Source organism: Selaginella moellendorffii, unplaced genomic scaffold, assembly GCF_000143415.4.
Source record: "Selaginella moellendorffii unplaced genomic scaffold, v1.0 SELMOscaffold_32, whole genome shotgun sequence".
Classification (NCBI taxonomy): domain Eukaryota; kingdom Viridiplantae; phylum Streptophyta; class Lycopodiopsida; order Selaginellales; family Selaginellaceae; genus Selaginella; species Selaginella moellendorffii.
The window spans coordinates 284,957-304,350 of record NW_003314293.1 but is presented as its reverse complement, the minus strand read 5'-3'; the positions used below and the strand labels follow the sequence as shown (position 1 = coordinate 304,350).

The window sequence follows — 19,394 nt, the reverse complement described above, 5'->3', positions numbered from 1 at the left end:
GCCAACTCTTAAATGCCATATTTCAGTGTTGTTTTTGTTGGCAGTGGCAAGATTAAATTGTTCATTCCCCAAGTAATAAAGATTACCTTCTCTTGGAGCTGTTGTTATGATTGCACCAGTGTTAACATCAATAATAACACAAAAGTTAGAATAAAAAATGAGTTTGTTACCCATTTGTGCCATATAGATTGAGTCTTTACATAGAGTATGAGCCATGCATGCTCTTAGTCATGCTCATGTGAGGACGACTAAAGTATTTGTGGCTGGGACTTGAATGCCATCAATGCCATCAACCTCATGCTCACTTGTACAACATATTCTCCAAGACAAGTTCTGTAATGAACAAAATCTTCCTGTGCTGTCAGTAGTGTCATTCTCCATTTTTCAAGTTTGCAGAGTTATCCTTTAAATTGAAGGACTTATCAATCTGCTCACTTTACATGAACCAAACGAAAGAGCTTCCTCCTCCTCCTCTCAGATAATAGCCAGACTCCCTACTTCTGATGCCAGAAACATATTTACAATTTTAAAAGAACGGCCCTTCATCGCGTTTGAATGGTCCATATTTCAGAATCCTGCTCAAAGTCCAACAAAGAAATAAGCAACCAAGCAAACAACAAATTAAAGAAACAAAGATGGATTACGTACTTAGCATAGCGAGCAGGAGTTTTGACCGCACCGAGGCTGAGCCACTTCTTAAACTCCTCCATCTCCAGGAGCTGCTGCTGGCGCCCGTAAACTCTCAACGGAGACTTGTGCTTGCTGGTGAAACGATGCGAGTGGTACTTGAGGAACAAGTCCTTGAACGCTTCCCTGTCCAGTGGGATGTCCTCCTCTTTGGCATACTCGAGAAGCTCCAGCGCTTGGGCGAAGTTAGCACCCTTCACGAACGCATACATGAGCGTCTCCACGAGCTGCTTGTGGAGGATTATCCTGTTTGGCCGATCTCTCCTCGATGCAAACTGTATCTGTGGCCAAAGTCCCAGAACGTCTGTCAGCCGGCTCCGCGTGATCAGCCCCTTGACAACGTACCAGTACGAGTAGCTATCCGGCTGAACACCCGCCGGAGCCATCCTAGCCAGCATCCTCTGCGCGTCCCCTATCAGCTTCTTCTTCGAGCAGTACTCGATCACCAAGTTCCACGAGAAGAGGCTGATCTTGACGCTCGGGAACTCCATCACCGCCTCCAGCACTCTAACCATCTTGCTCGCTCGCTCTTCCACCGTCAAGGCCTTCAGCAAGGAGACGTAAGTTGCCTCGTCTGGAACGATTCTCGCCTCGACCATCTCCAGAAACGTGTGATAAGCGAGTAGCCTGTCTCGGCACCTCACGAGTCCCTGGATGAGAGGGCCGTAGATGGAACAGTCGGGCTTGATCCCGGCTCTCTTCATCAGGATTATAAAGCTCGCCGCCTTGTCCAGCTGATTGTTGGCGCAGAACCCGTGCATTAGCGACTTGTAGGCCGAGAACGAGACTTCCATCCTGTGCTGTAGCATGTACTGAAGAATGGAGCAAATCTCCTTGAGCATTCCCGACGCTATCATGCTCGCCACGACTCTGGCTTGATCCAGCCCCGTCCCTGCGTCCTCGAGAGGCACGCTGCTCAAAAGGTTGGCAGCGTCGCTCAGCCTCGCTTCTAACGCATACGCCTTGAGTAAGCTGTTGTAGACGTCTCCTTCCAGCTTCACAAGGTTCCACAAGCTGCTCTTCCCTTGCACCGTCTTTTGCAAAACCTTCTCGGCCTCCTCTATGTTGCCCGACTCCACATAAGCGTCGACGAGAGCCTTGAGAGTCGACGCACTGGGCCTGACGCAGGCAGCCTCCATTCTCTGTGGAACCTTCCGGAACAAGTCGAATCGCCTGGCCTTCCCATAAACCTTGATAAGCAGCTCAAACGAGTCGCTGTTTGGAAGCACACCAAACAAGCTCATGCTGTGGAAGATCTCCTCGGCATTCTGCGTGTCGGCCAGCGTCGCACAGATCCGGAGAGCCGAGTTAAACGACGTGACGTCCGGCCTCATCGAAACCAAGAGCTCCTCGTTGCCTTTCGGCATCATTGCAAAGTCCATCAACTTGATGATCCTGGCCACCGGGTCCGGCTCCTCCACCATCTTACACGGCTCTCTACTGCTCGCGTCCACAGTCCCACCCGTGAGCTTGCAAATCTCTTTGAAAAGCTCCAGGGCCGCTGGAGCCTCGGAGAAACTCTCGGCGATCTTGCTCACCACCGCTGTCCAGACTCTCACCGAAGGATAGAGCCCGGTCTGGAACATGAGCCGCAAAGTCGACCGAGAGAAGTTGGCCATGCCAACGCCGGCGTAGGCGAGCGCTAGAAGCGAGAGGCTATTTTGATCCAAGAGATCCTCTCTGCGCGACGCCACCAAGTCTTGGATCAATCTATCAGCCTGGGAAAGACTGAGCGGTGTCTGCTTGTAGGCTAGCTGCGATATCAGAGTGCTGAGACTATCCCGGCTTGGAAACGAGCCTTTCCTTCTAAGCCCATCTACCGCAAACACAGCATCCTCCGTTCGCCGCTCCAGCAGCGCCCTGTCGAAAGCGATCGTCATACTAGCCACACTCAGGGAGTGCTCGTCCGAGACCGGGGAAGGAGAAGGAAATCCACCCGCGGCGCTTGTGCCGGAGCTCAGGCCTGTGCTGAAATGCTGCTGCCTCGCTCGATATCTCGTAGGATAAAGCGCTGTGATGCGATGTGAGGTACTTACAGTGGCATAGCGCCGAAATGCGGATGATTGGAGCTGGAGGAGGGCGCACCGCAGCACCATGGCGCCTACTACAAATCTAGGGCATTCCTAAGTATATTCCAAAGAATATCAGTTTTGAACATAATATATTTTTAAACACCATACAAAAGATATATTCTATTTATTTATTATGGTTTTGAAATACTTCAATATCCATTGCTAATAATCCTTAATCATGTATTATGTCTCTTGATATCTTGCAAGAAAATGTCTGAAACTGTTCGAGTCCAATGATAAATAACTTTAATAAATATCCCAATTATTGATTTTCTAGTCTTGTAATGAATTTAATTCAGATGATGTTATTTGTACTGATAAATATAGAGACCAATTTATAAGTTGAACATAACCCCCTATTTGACGTCTAATACAATTTCTTTGTATAAATCTTATAGCTTGTATAATATCACTTCTAGTTTCTACAATATCCTGAGGTGATGTTATTACTAAATTAAAATTAAGATATTGAGAGTAGTGAGTATAAGTTACTCTGTATGGATTTCTAGTCATTCATTTAACATATCTATTGAAGCACGACAATACTCACCATTTGTAATTCTTAAATGCCAATTATATACATAACAACGTTCACTAGCAATGCTTGAATAGCAAAGAGATTTTATGAATATATTTATGAAAATCAATAATAGAAAACATAAATGCATATTATTTATCTTAGAAAAGCTTTAAGTGTTTAAGGTTAACAATATCAAAGTTTGGTACTTTATCTAGATCTCAAATAATATTTTACAAAATATTACATATCTTTGTCTACAAAAACAAGTAGAAGTGATAAGCAAGAAAAAAGAAATTGAAATAAAAACTTAAAATACATAAAGAAAATTAATCTAAATATAAAGCAAAATAAAGTTATATAAGGCAAACACATAAAGATAAAAAGAACAAATAATTTAAAAAATCAAAAAAGTTTTAGATAAGAAAATCTTAGGAGTCTGAAGGAAGAATAGTGTAGCTTGAGAAGAAAGACACGAATAAAAAGAACAAAAAAGAGGAAAAACCGAGTTAGATGAGAATGATAATTTTGTTGAACATTAAAAGTACAAGTAAAAATTACAAAGGGAAGAAAGAGGAAAATGAGAAAGAAGTACAGAAGTAAAAAAGAGTTGAGTGAGTAGAGAGGGGTTTGAAGAACAATATATGAGTGATGTAACAAGGAAAAAGTTTGGATTACTTCATAATGTTTTCTCTTAGAGTCATTTTCAAAGTTAATTAGCAATTGCAATCTTGATCTTACTTGGACAGATGCTTCAGATAGTGATTAAAACCATAAGAATATCATAGACTAAATTTTTTTATGGGAAATGGTCATGTTCTAATAGAGGTTGATATTATTGTTGCTCATATTCAAGGATAAAGGTGAGAACAAAGTCGTGGCTATGATATCTACTAGGCATATGATGAGGTTAGCTATACATATTGGCATTGTTGATGTTTTTCGAATTGGCATCCTCCATTCTTGGATGGAGGCCTTAGCGTTAATAATATCTTATTAGTGTTGTTGTAATGAAAGGTCTAGACACTGAGATTCTTCCAGGAAATGAGGAGTTGCATGAGTAGTGGATGGTCATTGCATGAATAAATTAATGACTCTTTATTCTTCTTTTAGAAATATCATCAAGGGGTTCATTTAGCACTAATTCATTTAGTGTTTACTTTTCAAGCTTATTTTTATAACAAAAGGTCTTTTATTATTCTCTCTATATTGGTTGATATAGGCTTGAGTTTATCTTTTATTACTCAGCCTATTGCCACACGTTATTGATATCTGCATTGTGTGAGAAAGCTAGTTTTCATTCTTTATGCTAACAGTTATGCATATGCATGTGTACGAGATGAGGTAAAATTAATTGTCTATGTGAGCAATCTCAAATTTGAGCTTCAGTTGTTGCAGATGATGTTGAGCCAAACTTTTGACCTCATCTTTAGTATAAATTAGTTATAGCATAATTATGTGAAATATGACTTTAAAGCTTTCCCCCCTTGTCACATATTTTTTCCATTCCTTTCACTTATATTTTTCTTCATTTATTTGCTTCTACTTTTGCTTCCATCACTTTTGTCTCTCTATTATTATGTTTCCATCTTGCTCTTCTATTGGCTTTTCAAATCCATCTAATGGTCTTTGAGTCACAATGGTTGACCAATTTATGAAGAAATGTACTAATTTATTTGAATTTGACCTGTTGTTTAGAGCAAAGATTGCAACATATCATTATATTCTAACTAGGGATGCTTGTCTAATCAATATTTCTATTCGTCATTCGTCATAAAAAAAAATTAAGATTTTATGTGTAAATATCAAGAAAATGTTGGAGAAAGGTGTTATCCGAAAGGCATGGAGTCTTTGGGTGTATGAACTTCATCTTGTCACAAAGCTTGATAAGAGTATTTACTTATACATCAATTATTGACCATTAAACAAAGTGACTATCTTATATCTATATCCTCTTCCTCACACTACTGATAAGTGTTGATGGCTAAGAATGTTCTAAGGACTAGTTTTTGTACACCATTTGGTTTGTACAAATTCTTGGTGATGTTGTTCGTTTTAAACAATGCTTTAGCAACTTTCCAGCAAATAATAGATGAGGTTCTTTGCAATATGCCAGAAATGACTGCTAACTTCATTGATAATATCTTGATTCACTCAAAGGGGATATAATCTGTGATGTTTAAAAAATGTTGAATCAGTTGCAAGAAGTTGGTTTGAAGTTGAAGCAGTTGAAGTGTGTATTTGGGTTTAAGGACATGACTTATCTTGAGTATTATATTTCTTATGATCTTAACAAACTTATAGCTATTCTAAAGTTTCTTACTCTGAAGTATATGAATAATGTGCAATACTTTTTTAGCAACATGCAATGTCTCGATCATTTTATTGATCATCTTTTTGGTTTGAGGACTATAAACAAGAATTTATGGATCTTAAAGAGTTATTGACAATTCTTCTAGTTTTGGCATATTTTCACTATACTTAATCTTTTATTTTGCATATGGATGCTTTGGATATCGATTTTAGGGATGTCTTTATGCAAGAGAGTACGAATATGCCTGGTCAGTGTCATCCCATTACGAACATTAGGTATATATTACAACTAACAAAGGTAAACTACTCTACAACAAAGAAAAAGTGTTTAGCAACAATTTAGAGTTTTTGATAAGTTTCATATGTATTTGTATAGTTCTTAAACATTGCTAGAAAGTGATTATACTATAGTTACTTTGTTATTAAAGTGGAAGAAATTAGTTGGTTGTATTGCTTAGTGGGCTATAAATATTAATTATTCATCTTTTAGAGAGTTTTATGGCTAATGCTAATACTCTTTTTCAAGCTCCTCTCCCTTCTTCGCTCTTTTTTTTTATTCTTAGCAAACTTGTTGTTCTAGAACTTGTGGATGTTCCAAATGAGGATTCCATGCTGTTGGCAATTGCTATACTTAATGTTTAGTATCCACAAGGTGAAGAGCAAAATTTACCTTCTCTTAATGAGATTTGTGAGGCTTAAAAGGCTGGGCCATGAATCCAAAGGCTTACATCACTTGCTGATGACTTGCTATTTTGGCATTTACATTCTCAATATTGTCATGAGGATGACTTTCTTCATTTTGTTAGGATTGATCTTGATAGTCATTTATGTCTAGTGGTACCTTAGATATTTATTCCGTACTTTCTTTATGCTTATCATGACTCTCTTCTTCTAGGCGGGTATATAAAACATTAGTGTATAACTGAGAAGTTACATAAATCTTTCTATTGGCCGGAGATGCAACGTGATGTTATCTAATATGTGCATAATTGTGTTTGATGCCAAGCTCATAATACTCCTCCTTGTGTTGTAGAAGGATAGTTGGAGTCAATTGCAATTTTCTATCTATTTAAGTTAGTGGCATTTTATTTGATAGGGCCTTCTATGGTTGATTTTTGCAATGAGTATGTCATTATTGTCTCTAACTATTTTTCCTGTTTAAAGTAGATTTTCTCAGATAATGGTCCCATATTTATAGTTGAAGCATTTTATATTTTTAATGTTTTGGTTGGGAATACATCACACTGTCACGAGTGCTTATCATTCATAAACAAATGGGTTGGTGGAATGCTTATTTGGACTTTCAAGGGATGGTTGCAAAAAGTATATAAACTTTTAGCATTCGAATTGGGATGGTTATTTGTTATATCTTTGGTATGATATAGTTATGATTTGATATTGCTAATAGAGTTGAGTTTACCTTCATGATTACCACGAGCTACTGATGCTAAGTCTTAGGATCAATATTTAACAAGCATTCTTGGGAATGTCTGGTTCTCTTGCAATCCAAAAAAGGCAACCGAAGTGTGAGTGAGCTTCGCAACAAATGATTGTTGAATTATGTTTTCAAGCCTTATTTCTGGAGAGGACTATCTTTGCCGTTATGGAGCCTGGCACAGTGATATTTATATTGGAATAGTAATACTGGTCAACCGGGATGTTTGAGATAGGTAGCCTGATGCAAATTCAACCAATCTAGAGTCATCATTCTCCGCAATCGTTGCAAGAAGACCTCCCCAAAATAAAGAATGGGGAAGAATGACTACATATATCATAGGGTATAAATTTTTATTAGTGCTTCACCATATAAAATTCTCCATTTGTCCGAGTAGAGTCTACTAAACACTTGGGCTACATACAAATAGGATAACAATAGTGTTATAACTTCTATCATTGTCCACCTACATAGCACAAAGTGGATGATTTAATATTAATTTGTTTTTCTAATCTTGTGATATGTTATTTGTCTAAAAGGCTCCTTGCTTAATGGAAGGGATCGGTTTATATGCTGCAGCAAATTGGATCGCAAGTTTATAAGGTTTTGCATGATATCTAACAAACTAATTCTCTAAAAATTGTGCATGTGCAGCAATTAAAACACTTTGTACAAAGGGATTAGGAACAACTAACACCACTTACAAATCTATTAATGCTTCCTCCTAATGTTCCTCCAAATCCTAGCCCGTCCAGAACCTTGTATAAGCAACCAAAAAGAACAATTTGAAATATAATCCATAAGGGTTTAAATATAAAGGGAAAGAGCCTATAAAATAAAAGTGCACCCCTTTTTAAATTGGTTTGGGATATTTAGGGTTAAGTGTCTTTAGTAACCTCTTAAGTCTAAATTCAGGAATTTACACCTTAAATGTTTTCCATCCTTCTAAAAGGAAAGGATAATAGTGTAACAAATCAACTCCCCAAGTAGGCTAAAGGATCCTTAAAATCATGATTGGAATAATAAGAAGTTTATTAAATAAAACCAAGTCCGAGACCAACTTTGAGACCAAGTTCAAGACCAAATCTTTATACTAATATAGGTCATGGGGTGAAAGCCCACAACAATCGTTGTTATCATTCTCAGCTCATATAGAATGGTGCCCCACTTAAGTTTTTGTGCCTATAAGGAGTGTAGCTAAAACTTAAGTCCAATCTAACTTGGGGGGGGGGGGGGGGCTAAGGTAGAGTGTAAGTGAACCAAGGCAAAGACAAAATTTTCTCAAACAAGAGGTCAAACAAAAAGTTATAGTTGAGGAATCTTTGCATAAGGAACATTATAGTGAGGAAACTTCTAAATAGGAGTTTAATGGTGGGGTTCGGTTATCTAAGGTTTAATTAGACGCTTTAAAAGGAGAATTGGCACAGACTAATGCTTTACTAAACACTCTTATACGTAAGTTAAAGCATGACAAGATATGGAAGAAAAAGCAAAAGACTGCAAATGTTGATAGTACAAAAGATACAAACATTTTAGTGGGGATTAAGGCAAAACCAAACAAAGTCAAACAAACTAAGGTAAAGTTAGTTCCTCAAGAAGTTCTCAAACATATACTAAAGCCCCCACCAATCTTCAAGGGAGTAAATGACTATAAAGTGGTGCAAGATTAATTTTATAATATGGAAGATTATTTCTAAATATTATGGCTACTAAGCTCAAAAACGTCCTATATGCAAAACCATAACTAATAGATAATGCTAAATCTTAGTGGAAAATAATAAAGTCTAATGAAGGACCAATAGCCATTTGGGAAGTAATGAAGATGAAGATCTATGCAACTTATATTCTCTAAATGCTACTCTATACCCAAAAGATGAGTTGAGTAAGCTAAAGCAGACAAAAATCATTCAAGAGTATATAAATGCATTTGACTTAAAGGATCTTTGTCATAAATATGGGAGATATAGATGTGTTCCATGCCTTCATATTAGGCTTATAAACTTGGGCTCAAGGCGAGGTGATGCATTCGAACCCAACCAACTACAATGAAGTATTGGATTCACTTATTAAGATGCATTTCAATAATAACATACAAAAAAGGAACACAACAAAGTTGGAGTCTATATTTAACAAAGGAGCTAAACCAAATGGGTATATACTAAAGGGAAATTCAAGAAAAGTTTTTCTAAGAAGGAATCCTCAGGGTTTCAGAAGATCTGATGGCCAGAGAGCAAGTATGTGGGGGAGTCAAGTGAAAAGGGACAAACCCATTAATAAAAAAATCAAGTTTGGTAATAGTGTAGGAAACAACATATGCTACAATTGTGAAGAAGTGGGGCACTTCTTACAAAAATGTTCTTAATTGAAGAAGGTTAGAGTTAATATAGCCATTAGGTTGAGTGAAGTCAAAATTAAAGTACATGATCTAGTCCCTAACTCAAAGTTACTCATTAGAAAAGTAAACAAGCTCTTAAAAGAAATGGTGATATTATAATATCATAGGTGACATTTACCTCTCTTTTCTCTTCCAGCATATGATACCATAAAGCATGAGCCTGGATTTTCACCTCAAGGTGGTATCAACTCCTCTCATCTGAAAGCTCATGCATTTTTCACTTCATTTTCAAGGGTCTTACTATATCATTCCACTCCATTTTCCATGTCCATCATTGTAGATCACTCACAATCATAATCTATTCATTCAACTATTCTCTCCAACACTGTTTATTTCTTGTTATAGTTGCCCACCCAATTTACACATACTTCTCATTATGCATACATCATATATAGCAAAAAGCATATATCAAACTTAAAATATGATGTAGATTGTCTTGAAGCAGAAAATTCACATAAATACAGGACACTTAGCAGTTGATTTATGAATACTATATAAGCAACCAAAGAGAACGATTTGAGAGATGATCCATGGGGTTCAAATATAGAGGGAAAGGGCCCATGAACAAGAGTGCACCCCCTTTTCCAATCGGTTAAGGGTCTTGGGATATTTGGGGTTAAGTGTCTTTGGGTTTGAATAGTACTGGGCTGGGTGACCTCCTGGGAAGTCTAAACTCAAGTCGCTTACATTTGGTATCAGAGAGGGTCTCAAGTTCGACTCTGTTAGTTGGCTAAGGGAATCACACCACATGTTGATTGACATCTGGCTGGTCTAGTTTCCTCCTGCTGGGCTCGACCTAAGGGGTAGGGTGTCAAGAGAGCGGGGCTCTCAGCTTCCGTTCACGAGGGCATGAACTTGCAGGGAAGTGTGGTGGATTGTAGGCAACCAAAGAGAACGATTTGAGAGACGATACATGGGGTTCAAATATAGAGGGAAAGGGCCCATAAACAAGAGTGCACCCCCTTTTCTAATCAATTAAGGGTTTTGGGATATTTGGGGTTAAGTGTCTTTGGGTTTGAATAGTACTGAGCTGGGTGACCTCCCGGGAAGTTTAAACTCAAGTCGCTTACATACTAGTCACACTTGATGCACACAAGAAGTCAACCATGATTATAGGTGGACATTGTACTCAAACCCACAAACATTGGCAATTATGGCAAATAGATAGAGCCTCATGTTGGTAGCAATTTGATTCAAAGAGATGATGCTGCAAGAGCATGGTAAAAGAGAGACACTTGAAGCTTGGCAACAACACTAGATCCCTTGCTATGGTGGGGTATACAAAGAGATGATGCTGCAAGAGCATGGTAAAAGAGAGACACTTGAAGTTTGGCAACAACACTAGATCCCTTGCTATGGTGGGGTATACAAAAGAGGAATCAAATGGATGTGACGGCCACTAAACACCATGGAAAAAGAGGCAAGGCTAGGAGATATAAGGAGATGACCATAGCAGCCCTCTTGTGTGAGGGTGGAGAGCATTGCTAGGCTGAAGGTAGCATAAGAATAACAATAAAAAAATAGCACTATGGGTACTTTTTGTACTAATCTCTAAGGGATATTGATAATGTATATATACGTTGTATCAAACCCACAAACTGGCATATCAATTAGGGATTTATGTTTCTTAGATACAGTAATTTTCTATGTAGATATACATATTTACAAGCTTATAAACTTTATTTTAAATATAATTATTTAAAGTGGCTTATTAATAAAAATATAGTGATGTGCATATTAATTTGAGTGGTCTAGATTGAAACCAATCTGACGCCTATTTATAAGCCATAAATTTTTATTTTCCAATTTGCTAAATTACTTTGTTTATTTAACCATCTTTACTTTGGCTTTAGTTAAGTTCCCTTGCCAAAGTTTTTATATATTGTATTAGCTCCTACTTGGTCTTATTTAAATTTAACTACTCACTACACAAGTAATGGGGTGTTAGCCATCCATCTATGGATTCCCAAATTCTCTCCCAATCCCCCTCCTCATGTTAGATTGAACTTAAAATTTGACTACACTCCTTATAGGTACAAACAGCTAAACACACCATGCTTTTAAGTTTCTAACATCCTTAAGTACAATAAGACTTGATTATGGGACCTTCTAAATCCCAAGCCTTAAGTGCATTTTTTACTTCGGGGCATTAGGGAAAAACACTATGGCCTAGTAACTTTTTATGAGTACTCTTACTCCCCCACTTCCATCCCAAAGGGAAGCCTCTAGGAAGAAATGAAGACTAATGAGCTATATAGTACTCAAGTGGGGCACCATTCCACATAAGCTAAGACCACCATAGTTGATTTCCTTTTCAAGAGTGCCTTGGCACCACCCAATCTATACTCACTCCCACCCAAGGCCATTAATCCCTAATCACCATTAGAGAGTTCTTAAAATTGAGTTTTGGACCTCACTATCCTTACTATACTTTTGGAACCCCCCTTGGAAGACAATTGTTGTGGGCTTTCAATCCATGATTTATATTAGTATTTGGACTCGGTCTTAAACTCAATCTTGGACTCGATTTCAAATTCGACCTCAGACTCAATCTCAGACTTAGTCTCAGACCCAATCTTGGATCTCGGATTTGGTCTTGGACTCGATCTCGAATTTGGTCTCAAACTCAGTCTCAAACTCGGTCTTGGAGTCAATCTCATACTTAGTCTCATTTGATGAACTTTTTATGATTCCAATCATGATTTCAGGGATCTTTTAGCCTATGACACCTCAGGGAGTTAGTTCTTTATAACTCCACCACCCATAAAAGAAGTTTGATACCCACATCGAACATTTCTATTTAATCCCATGACTTGTTGACTATGCTTTAAGGGGCATCCCCCCATTTAGCAGTGTGTCTAAATTAGCCTCCCCGACTAAGAGCCCATAACAATGAAATATAAATATCTCTATACCCCTCATCTCACCTTGCCCTAGTAAAGGCTTGGGACTTGAATTCAACCTCTGTAGAATATGCTTACAGATTCGACATCCCCTCGAGGAGTCAAGCATAGCTCCTTATGCTTGGTCAACTTATCTAAACCTATGCTAATTTACTTACTTTGGTCAACTTACCTTTGGCACATTTTCGGGTCCTAATATATGATATTTGCATTTGCCAATATCACCAGGTTCCTATTTTATCTATACAAAGTGACCACAAACCAATTGAATCAACCATCCCAAAGATCACGTCAAATTCTGTTATGTCCAAAACAATGAAATCTATGTCCACTTTCCAAGTCTTTATTTCAACTCTTGATTGTCAAAGTACCTCATCAGTGTTTTGGTTACCTTGAACAAACTCTATAGTCTATGATTCTCCTAACTGTTGCACCATTAGTTCAGCTTGTCAAACTATACTTGCAACCACAAAATTATCAAAAACCCCTGTCAATAAGGATATTAACAAAGCTACTTTTGAACTTCCCTCATACAGCTAATAGATGCTATAAACAACTCTTTACCAAAATTACCTGGGTCAATAAAGCTGGGAAAAAGCCATATACTTCATGCTAAAACACTTATGACTTATTTACATTTACAAGTTGAAGAAAATCCTTGAGAAGATGATAGAGAAGAATTGTGGGCTAGATGTGGTTGTAGCTTATGACAGCTTAATGATTGGTTTTGCAAATCTCCTCAATATGGATTCATCAGAGCAAATAGGTTAGCAGATGCATATTGGGTTATGGAGAACTTGACATGGAGAATGTATATTGAGTCATGAGAAAGCAAAAAATTTGAGGTGAGGGATTGAAAGCACTTAACTATAACTTATAAGCTAGAAGTGATTAACGCATTAGGAAAAAAAAGATAAAGGGAAAGAAGAAGCTGAGAAAGATAGATGAAAATGCAGAGAAAGAAAATTAGATAGCAAATTTAACTATCACATAAAGCTTCCAACTTGCCCCAGCTATTCCCTTTCTAGATTATTCTTCTCTGATTCCCTCATTAAATCTTGCTTTTTGCCAGATATAATTACATTCATTCCCTTCTTCTACCATGTTATGATGTCGATAAAGCATGTTGCTAGAGGCTCATATCAAGCTTTTGACATGATATAAGATATAATTTACTTCTATCCTCATTAGTTCAAACATTTTGCAGTTGCAAATGAAGTTGCAATTAATCCATTAGTTTTCCTTAGTTTCCTGATGCTTATATGGCTTAGTGATTTACGTTACATAGGTGTGTGGTCGTGGTTTCGTGGTCTCTACCTAACTTATAGTCATTATATATAGAAATCCATACTTTTATATGAGGGAATTAGAAGCTAGAATCGGTTAGTGTTTAAAGTACTCTTCTACCATCCCAAGCAACTATTTTCAGTAAAATCGATCTCTAAACTTACACTGGATTCATTCCACCATCTCCTTCCTTTCCTCTGGAGCTTCCTTGAATCACTACACCTGGCATCCACAATCACCTTATAAACCTGGGACACCACCAAGCTGCTCTCCTTGACCTCCCTTCGATCCGATAAAAGATGATCAAACACGAGCTCGGCTTCCACAATCCTGCCAATGCTACACAGCCCCATGATCACCGTCTTGCTCGTCGCAGCGTCAGGAGCTAGATCGAAGTCCCGGATAGTGAGGAAGAGCTTGTACGCGTCGAAAGCTCGCCCCGCCTTGCAAAGCCCATGCACGGCGATCTGGAAAGAGTTGACAGTCGGCCGCCTTCCCAGCTTCACCATCTCGTCCAGCAGCTCCATCGCCTTTTTGATCTCCAGGGACCTCAGATTGCCGTAGCTCGGCCCAAAGCAGCAGTACTCGGATAGCACCATGTTGAAAGTCTCCACGCTGGGAACGATGTTCTTGAACTCGTGCACGACTTGGTTGATCAGCCACTGCGCTAGATCCACGCTGCCAGTTCTACACAAGCATCCCACCAGTTCCTGGAGCGTTTTCTCATCCGGCCTGCGATCGCACGACTCAGTCATTCCCTCGTAGGCCCTCACTGCCTCGGCTGCTCGATCCATTTTTGCCAGCTTCGTCACAAACGCCGAGTAAGTTTCCCGGTCAAGGACGTTCCCACATTGCTGGAGAAGCTCCTGGAAAACTTCCCATGATTCGTTCACCCGTGCCGGGCTGGCGAATGCCAGGATGAGAGCCGAGTAGCCGCTGGGAGACGGCTTAAATCCTTTTGAGACCATCTCCTTGGTGAGAGCCCGTGCCTCGCTAAACATCCTCGAGTTGACAAAGCCATGGATCATCTCCTGGTAAAGAGTTCCCGTCAGCTCGTAGCCAACACCTTCCATCTCTCGGAAGAGCTTGTAGCCGGAAACTCCATCCCAGTTCTTGAGGCAGCACCGCAAAAGAACCGAGTAAGCGTCAGAGCTCGGCCTCCATCCGCGCTCGAGCATCGAGCTAAAAGCCTTGCATGCTTCCTCCTGCCTGTAAACTCCGCTATAAGCATCCACCAAAGCCTCGTAAATGCCAGCGTCCGGCTCGATACCACGCTCCACCATGTCCCGGAAACAAGTTTCCACTTGCTGGATCCAATGCCCAGCACCAAAAGCCTCGATCACGATCCTGTAGCTCAAAACGTCCGGAGAAACCATCGCCACGCTCGTCATGTACCGCAGGATATCGGCAGCTCCTCTCAATCGCTCTCGCTTGCAAGCTCCCTCCAAGACCACGTTAAACATGCTGGAGCTCAGTGGCTTCCCAAAGATGGTCCTGTTCTTGAGCTTTTTAAACGCCTGGAACCACGATCCAGTCTCGCAAATCCCCGCGAGCGCGAGGCAAAATCCATACTCGTCGTGCCCAATCCCCGCTTTGACCATCTCGACGTAGTGCCGGATGACGAGCGAGCCTCCCCTGGATCGAAGCAGCGCCTCCAGGAAACACTGGTAGCTCCACAGCGTGTGGACGCACTGCTTCTCTCGTCTAGCCCAGAAGAACACGCAGCAGGCCAGGCGGATGTCCCACACATTCTTGAGTACCTGGCCGGCGATTTGCGGGTCGATCGCCCCCTGGTAAGCCGCGGCAATCTCCTTCCAGCGCTTCCCCTGGAGAAGCCCTTGCCTGAGGACACCGAGGAGATCCGACGCTGGCGGCGACAATGCGGCAGCGCCGCCGCTCTTCCTGCTCTGTGGGAAAGCTTCCAGCGCGACACAACCGAGATCTCGGCTCCATCGTCTCCATCCTCGCATCCAACCCCGGAAGAACCCTAAATTCAATATTTGATACCTTTAGGCGGCATTTGGATTCCCTCCAAATGGATCTTCGGGATCATCGATAGGGTTTTGTCCCACTGGATCCATCGTACGGAAGGCCTATTGTGAGCGTACGCGTGGTGGCAAGATGCCCAGATATTCTCTCTTCTTTCACTGCGCGCTAAGGGACAGGACAAGCCACGATCGAAGGGTGCTAAAACCGGCGGACCAGCTCAAGCTGGAAGGATTTTTATCCAGGGCTTCTCGGTAACCGCGATTGTGGATGACGATTTGGGACACCTCTCCTTGAGGAGCGCAGCTCGATCGATTCAAGGTTGGCTCTTGAGCTTCTCATCCTTTTCTCGATCGTCCAGGTCGATCGCGCATTTTTTCTTCCGCAAAGATTTGGGGTTCATGCATGTGTTACAGGGAAGGAAGAGAATGGATCCGGATCCACACGCCTGCTCGCGCATGGATTGAGCTCTTCCAAAGTCAAACATGACGGTACGAGAGAGATCTAAAACTGGAAGAACAGTCCATATGTATTCTTGACTGTTTCTTTGGGAGCCATCCAGGAACAGGATCATGATATCACGTCGCGCGAGGAAGCTGACACGGTGAAGTTGCTCTACTGCGCGAGCCGTGGCGACGTAGAGGGTCTCCGCCAAGCTTTGCGAGAGGGCGTGAACAAGGACGTTGCCGACTATGACAAGAGGACCGCGCTACATTTGGCTGCCAGTGAGGGCCATGCCGACTGTGTGCTTCTTCTCATCCAGCATGGAGTCGATCTTAGCCCCAGAGATCGATGGGGACGAACGGTATGAGTTCTTCATTTTTTGATTGATTTCTTCGGTTTCTTTCTTTTTCTTGTGAAGCCTCTAGCTGATGCGCGACGCTATGGACACATGCGTATTTGCAAGCTTCTCGAGGCCCACGAAGCCATGGACTATGTAAGTTCTTTGTTGTTCTTCTTTATCCTTGTTTATGAGTGATCTTGATTTCCTTTGTCAAGGAATCAGTTGTACCCGAGTACGAAATAGATCCTGGGGAGATTGAGAGGATTGGCAACAATGATCCCATCGGGAGAGTAAGTTTTGTCACTTCGATTCTTGTTTGGAAGCTTAGATTTGCTTTGCTTGATAAACTCAAACAGGGTGCTTTTGGGGAGATCCGAGTGGTCAAATGGCGAGGCACAAAGGTTGCTGCAAAGACGATCTTAACATCTCTCTTACAGGACAAGCAAGTCGTGTAAGCTTGCTGACACGAGAGCTCGAGTGAACTCCTTGTTTCACACCAACATATCATGGTTTTGCAGAAGAGAGTTCGTGAGGGAGCTCGTCTTGCTGCAAAAGCTCCATCATCCAAACATTGTCCAGTTTCTAGGAGCCGTCACTAAGCAAGAAAACCTGATCATAATCACAGAATACCTCCCCAAAGTAAGTGGTTTGCTTGTCATGAAACTCATGCGTGCCTCTTCTCACAGGGCGACTTACAAGCTCTACTCAGAAGAAAGAGCAAAGGCTCCTTGGGCGGGAAACAAGTTCTTCATTTTGCTCTCGACATTGCAAGGTAAACTCATGAACTCACTTCATTTCTATATGTTTTCCTTTCGTTAGAGGCATGAATTTTCTTCACGAGCACAAGCCAGAGCCAGTTATACACCGGGACTTGAAGCCCACGTAAGTTATCACTTGAACAAAACACTCAAACTAGAGATGTTTTGTTCTTTCCAACAGAAACATACTTCTGGACGACGCGGGCCATTTGAAAGTTGGCGATTTTGGATTGAGCAGGCTTGTTAAAGCCTCCGGCGCTACGGTGGACGAAGTCTACAAGATGACCGGAGAAACAGGATCTTGTAAGTTCTCTTTTAATTTCGATGGCGAGATCCTTGACATGGTTTCGTTCTTACGCTCAACGGTGAAGAAGCAGACAGGTATATGGCGCCGGAGGTGTTCAAGCATCAATCCTATGACAAGAGCGTCGACGTCTACTCGTTTGCTCTCATCGTCTATGAGGTATTTTCACACCTGATCCCCCAAGAGAACTTTGTTTCAACTTGCTCCAGATGTTTGAAGGTCATGTAGGGAATAGATATGAGAATCCAATTCACGCTGTGGAGGACAGGGCCAGGCATGGCTATAAACCAGCTTTCACAGCAAAGTATCCGACGAATATGAAACAGTTAAGCCCAGAACTTTAGTTTGATCTTTCTCTCTCTCTCGTTTTTTTTTTTTTCCGTTCCTCCAGTTTTTTTTATGAAGCTCTACTTTGATTGACAGGCTTCTCACTCGTTGCTTGGACTTTGATGCCAAAAAGAGGCCATCGTTTCGGGAAATAATTGCGGAACTGGAAGACATGGAGCGATCGCAAAAATTTGGCTGCAGCATCTCGTGATAGAGACGAAAGCAGAAGTTTTAAGTACTTATTTTCACTTATTTACGTGAAATTTTGAAAAGAGGGCGAATAAATGACTTTGTAACTACATGTATATAAGAATCATAGGAATTTACAAGATTGTAAAAAGGAGGAAATCTTACATATACAATCAGATGGAAAAAGAAATCCTTACGTGAGATGATTCAAAAAGAGATATTTCATACAATAAAAATCTTATCCTTAATAAAGAAGTGATTCCTTTTTACAAGGGAGAAATAAGAAGTCGCTATGGAAATCTTGAGCAGAAATTTGCGCCTGGAGCTTAGAAATCTCTCGTTAATATATTAATCTGTGATATAGAACTCGTACACCAAACACCTGTGTTCAAGAGTTCCTCCCGCCAAAATATAAACAAGACTATAAGTTGAGGTAAGAAAGGTTTTAGGAGATGAAATTCAACATAAAACCAAAAACAAAACGTTCTTGAGAGCGTCCCAGCCTTTGGCAACCATGCAGGAGAGATCTTGAACTGACTATAGAATTTTGTTGGGCAAGGAAGCCATAGCAGCATTCTCATCCCAAAAAGGAAGCCGATCAAACACCTCTGCAGATGCACACCGAGGTAAGGATGTTTCAGAGCGGCACTGCGAGGTTGTGGAGTGCCTAGTAACACTCCTATGCTGCACATGTTGATTAAATTATGTAGCAAGTTTTGGTGGATTGGCTACTGGCTACTTCACAGAAACTAAGCCAACTCCAACTTAGAAATGTAGAAGGGGTTAAAAAAAGTTATAACTTTTTTATGAATGCACATTAGAAAAATTTAAATATAAATTTGAATGAGCGCATTACTTATTCTATATAATAAAATCAAAATATACTCATTTACAGTAATTATAGTTTACTTTATATTTATTAAAATTAGAATGTATCTTCAACTTTGTTGTGATCACTAAAATCTTGTTTTTAAGTTTATTTTTTAGGTATTCATACATAATAGGAATATACTTTAGTTATATAGCCTAAGCAGTTTTGTACTACGACTATATTAGTTTACAGTAATTAGTAGTAAAAATGCTACAAATATTGTGGTGGGGTGTAAGATGCTGCCACCACAAAATTTACTGATGTTTACAAATTATAAACATATTTATAATTTATAAACCTTTAAGTAAATTGAAATGGATGGTGAAAGGCTGAGAGATTTTTCTTTCAAGGACTTGTCCACAAGGATGTCCAAGAATGTTTTCCCCGCATAAATAATATATATTATAAATTTTAAGATTTTTAGTTTTTTATTGTAGGGTCTATAAATATATAAAATTATATATTACCTTATTGAGGACTTAATTTGGTCTGTAAACCCTAATTAATATTATACTAAACACTCACATTAGTGGAAGAGAGAACTATTGCAATTTTTGTTAGGAGGG

The 19,394-nt window shown here is 40.2% G+C and overlaps 3 protein-coding genes across 6 annotated transcripts; 1 reads left to right on the top strand and 2 right to left on the bottom strand.

Moving 5' to 3' along the window:
- Nucleotides 1–336: 336 nt before the first annotated feature.
- Nucleotides 337–2,793, bottom strand: LOC9649934 (pentatricopeptide repeat-containing protein At3g09650, chloroplastic). Of its 2 annotated transcripts, none has more exons than XM_024681981.1 (2): nucleotides 649–2,793; nucleotides 337–575 (listed from the first exon to the last, which is right to left on the bottom strand). In XM_024681981.1, exons 1-2 carry the CDS (start codon nucleotides 2,781–2,783, stop codon nucleotides 527–529), a joined length of 2,184 nt encoding a protein of 727 aa, XP_024537749.1. In that variant the 5' UTR covers nucleotides 2,784–2,793; the 3' UTR covers nucleotides 337–526. The 2 variants fall into 2 exon arrangements, with proteins under 2 accessions (XP_024537749.1, XP_024537750.1); XM_024681982.1 differs by lacking the exon at nucleotides 337–575 and having other exon boundaries at nucleotides 890–968; nucleotides 1,033–2,793.
- A 10,932-nt stretch (nucleotides 2,794–13,725) lies between these two features.
- LOC9638398 (pentatricopeptide repeat-containing protein At5g64320, mitochondrial) lies at nucleotides 13,726–15,579 on the bottom strand. Its single transcript, XM_024681746.1, has one exon. The coding sequence runs from the start codon at nucleotides 15,577–15,579 to the stop codon at nucleotides 13,726–13,728; it is 1,854 nt and encodes a 617-aa protein (XP_024537514.1).
- A 118-nt stretch (nucleotides 15,580–15,697) lies between these two features.
- On the top strand, nucleotides 15,698–18,040 carry LOC9649933 (integrin-linked protein kinase 1). 3 transcript variants are annotated; one of them, XM_024681983.1, is made up of 13 exons: nucleotides 15,698–15,916; nucleotides 16,012–16,086; nucleotides 16,158–16,400; nucleotides 16,458–16,532; nucleotides 16,595–16,669; nucleotides 16,736–16,830; nucleotides 16,898–17,018; nucleotides 17,066–17,151; nucleotides 17,199–17,261; nucleotides 17,319–17,440; nucleotides 17,515–17,600; nucleotides 17,651–17,766; nucleotides 17,865–18,040. In XM_024681983.1, exons 2-13 carry the CDS (start codon nucleotides 16,081–16,083, stop codon nucleotides 17,977–17,979), a joined length of 1,203 nt encoding a protein of 400 aa, XP_024537751.1. In that variant the 5' UTR covers nucleotides 15,698–15,916; nucleotides 16,012–16,080; the 3' UTR covers nucleotides 17,980–18,040. The 3 variants fall into 3 exon arrangements, with proteins under 3 accessions (XP_024537751.1, XP_024537752.1, XP_024537753.1); XM_024681984.1 differs by lacking the exon at nucleotides 17,865–18,040 and having other exon boundaries at nucleotides 17,661–17,700; XM_024681985.1 differs by lacking the exons at nucleotides 17,651–17,766; nucleotides 17,865–18,040 and having other exon boundaries at nucleotides 17,509–17,552.
- The last annotated feature ends 1,354 nt before the right edge of the window (nucleotides 18,041–19,394 follow it).

Excerpts from the sequence above, each read along its gene's own strand:
- LOC9649934 (XM_024681981.1), bottom strand. The coding sequence starts at position 2,783 with ATGGTGCTGCGGTGCGCCCTCCTCCAGCTCCAATCATCCGCATTTCGG. Across the intron at positions 576-648 it reads ACTCCTGCTCGCTATGCTAA|GATTCTGAAATATGGACCAT; the intron begins GTACGTAATCCA and ends GACTTTGAGCAG.
- LOC9649933 (XM_024681983.1), top strand. Across the intron at positions 16,401-16,457 it reads GAGATCGATGGGGACGAACG|CCTCTAGCTGATGCGCGACG; the intron begins GTATGAGTTCTT and ends TTTCTTGTGAAG. Across the intron at positions 16,533-16,594 it reads CCCACGAAGCCATGGACTAT|GAATCAGTTGTACCCGAGTA; the intron begins GTAAGTTCTTTG and ends TCCTTTGTCAAG.
- LOC9638398 (XM_024681746.1), bottom strand. The coding sequence starts at position 15,579 with ATGCGAGGATGGAGACGATGGAGCCGAGATCTCGGTTGTGTCGCGCTG.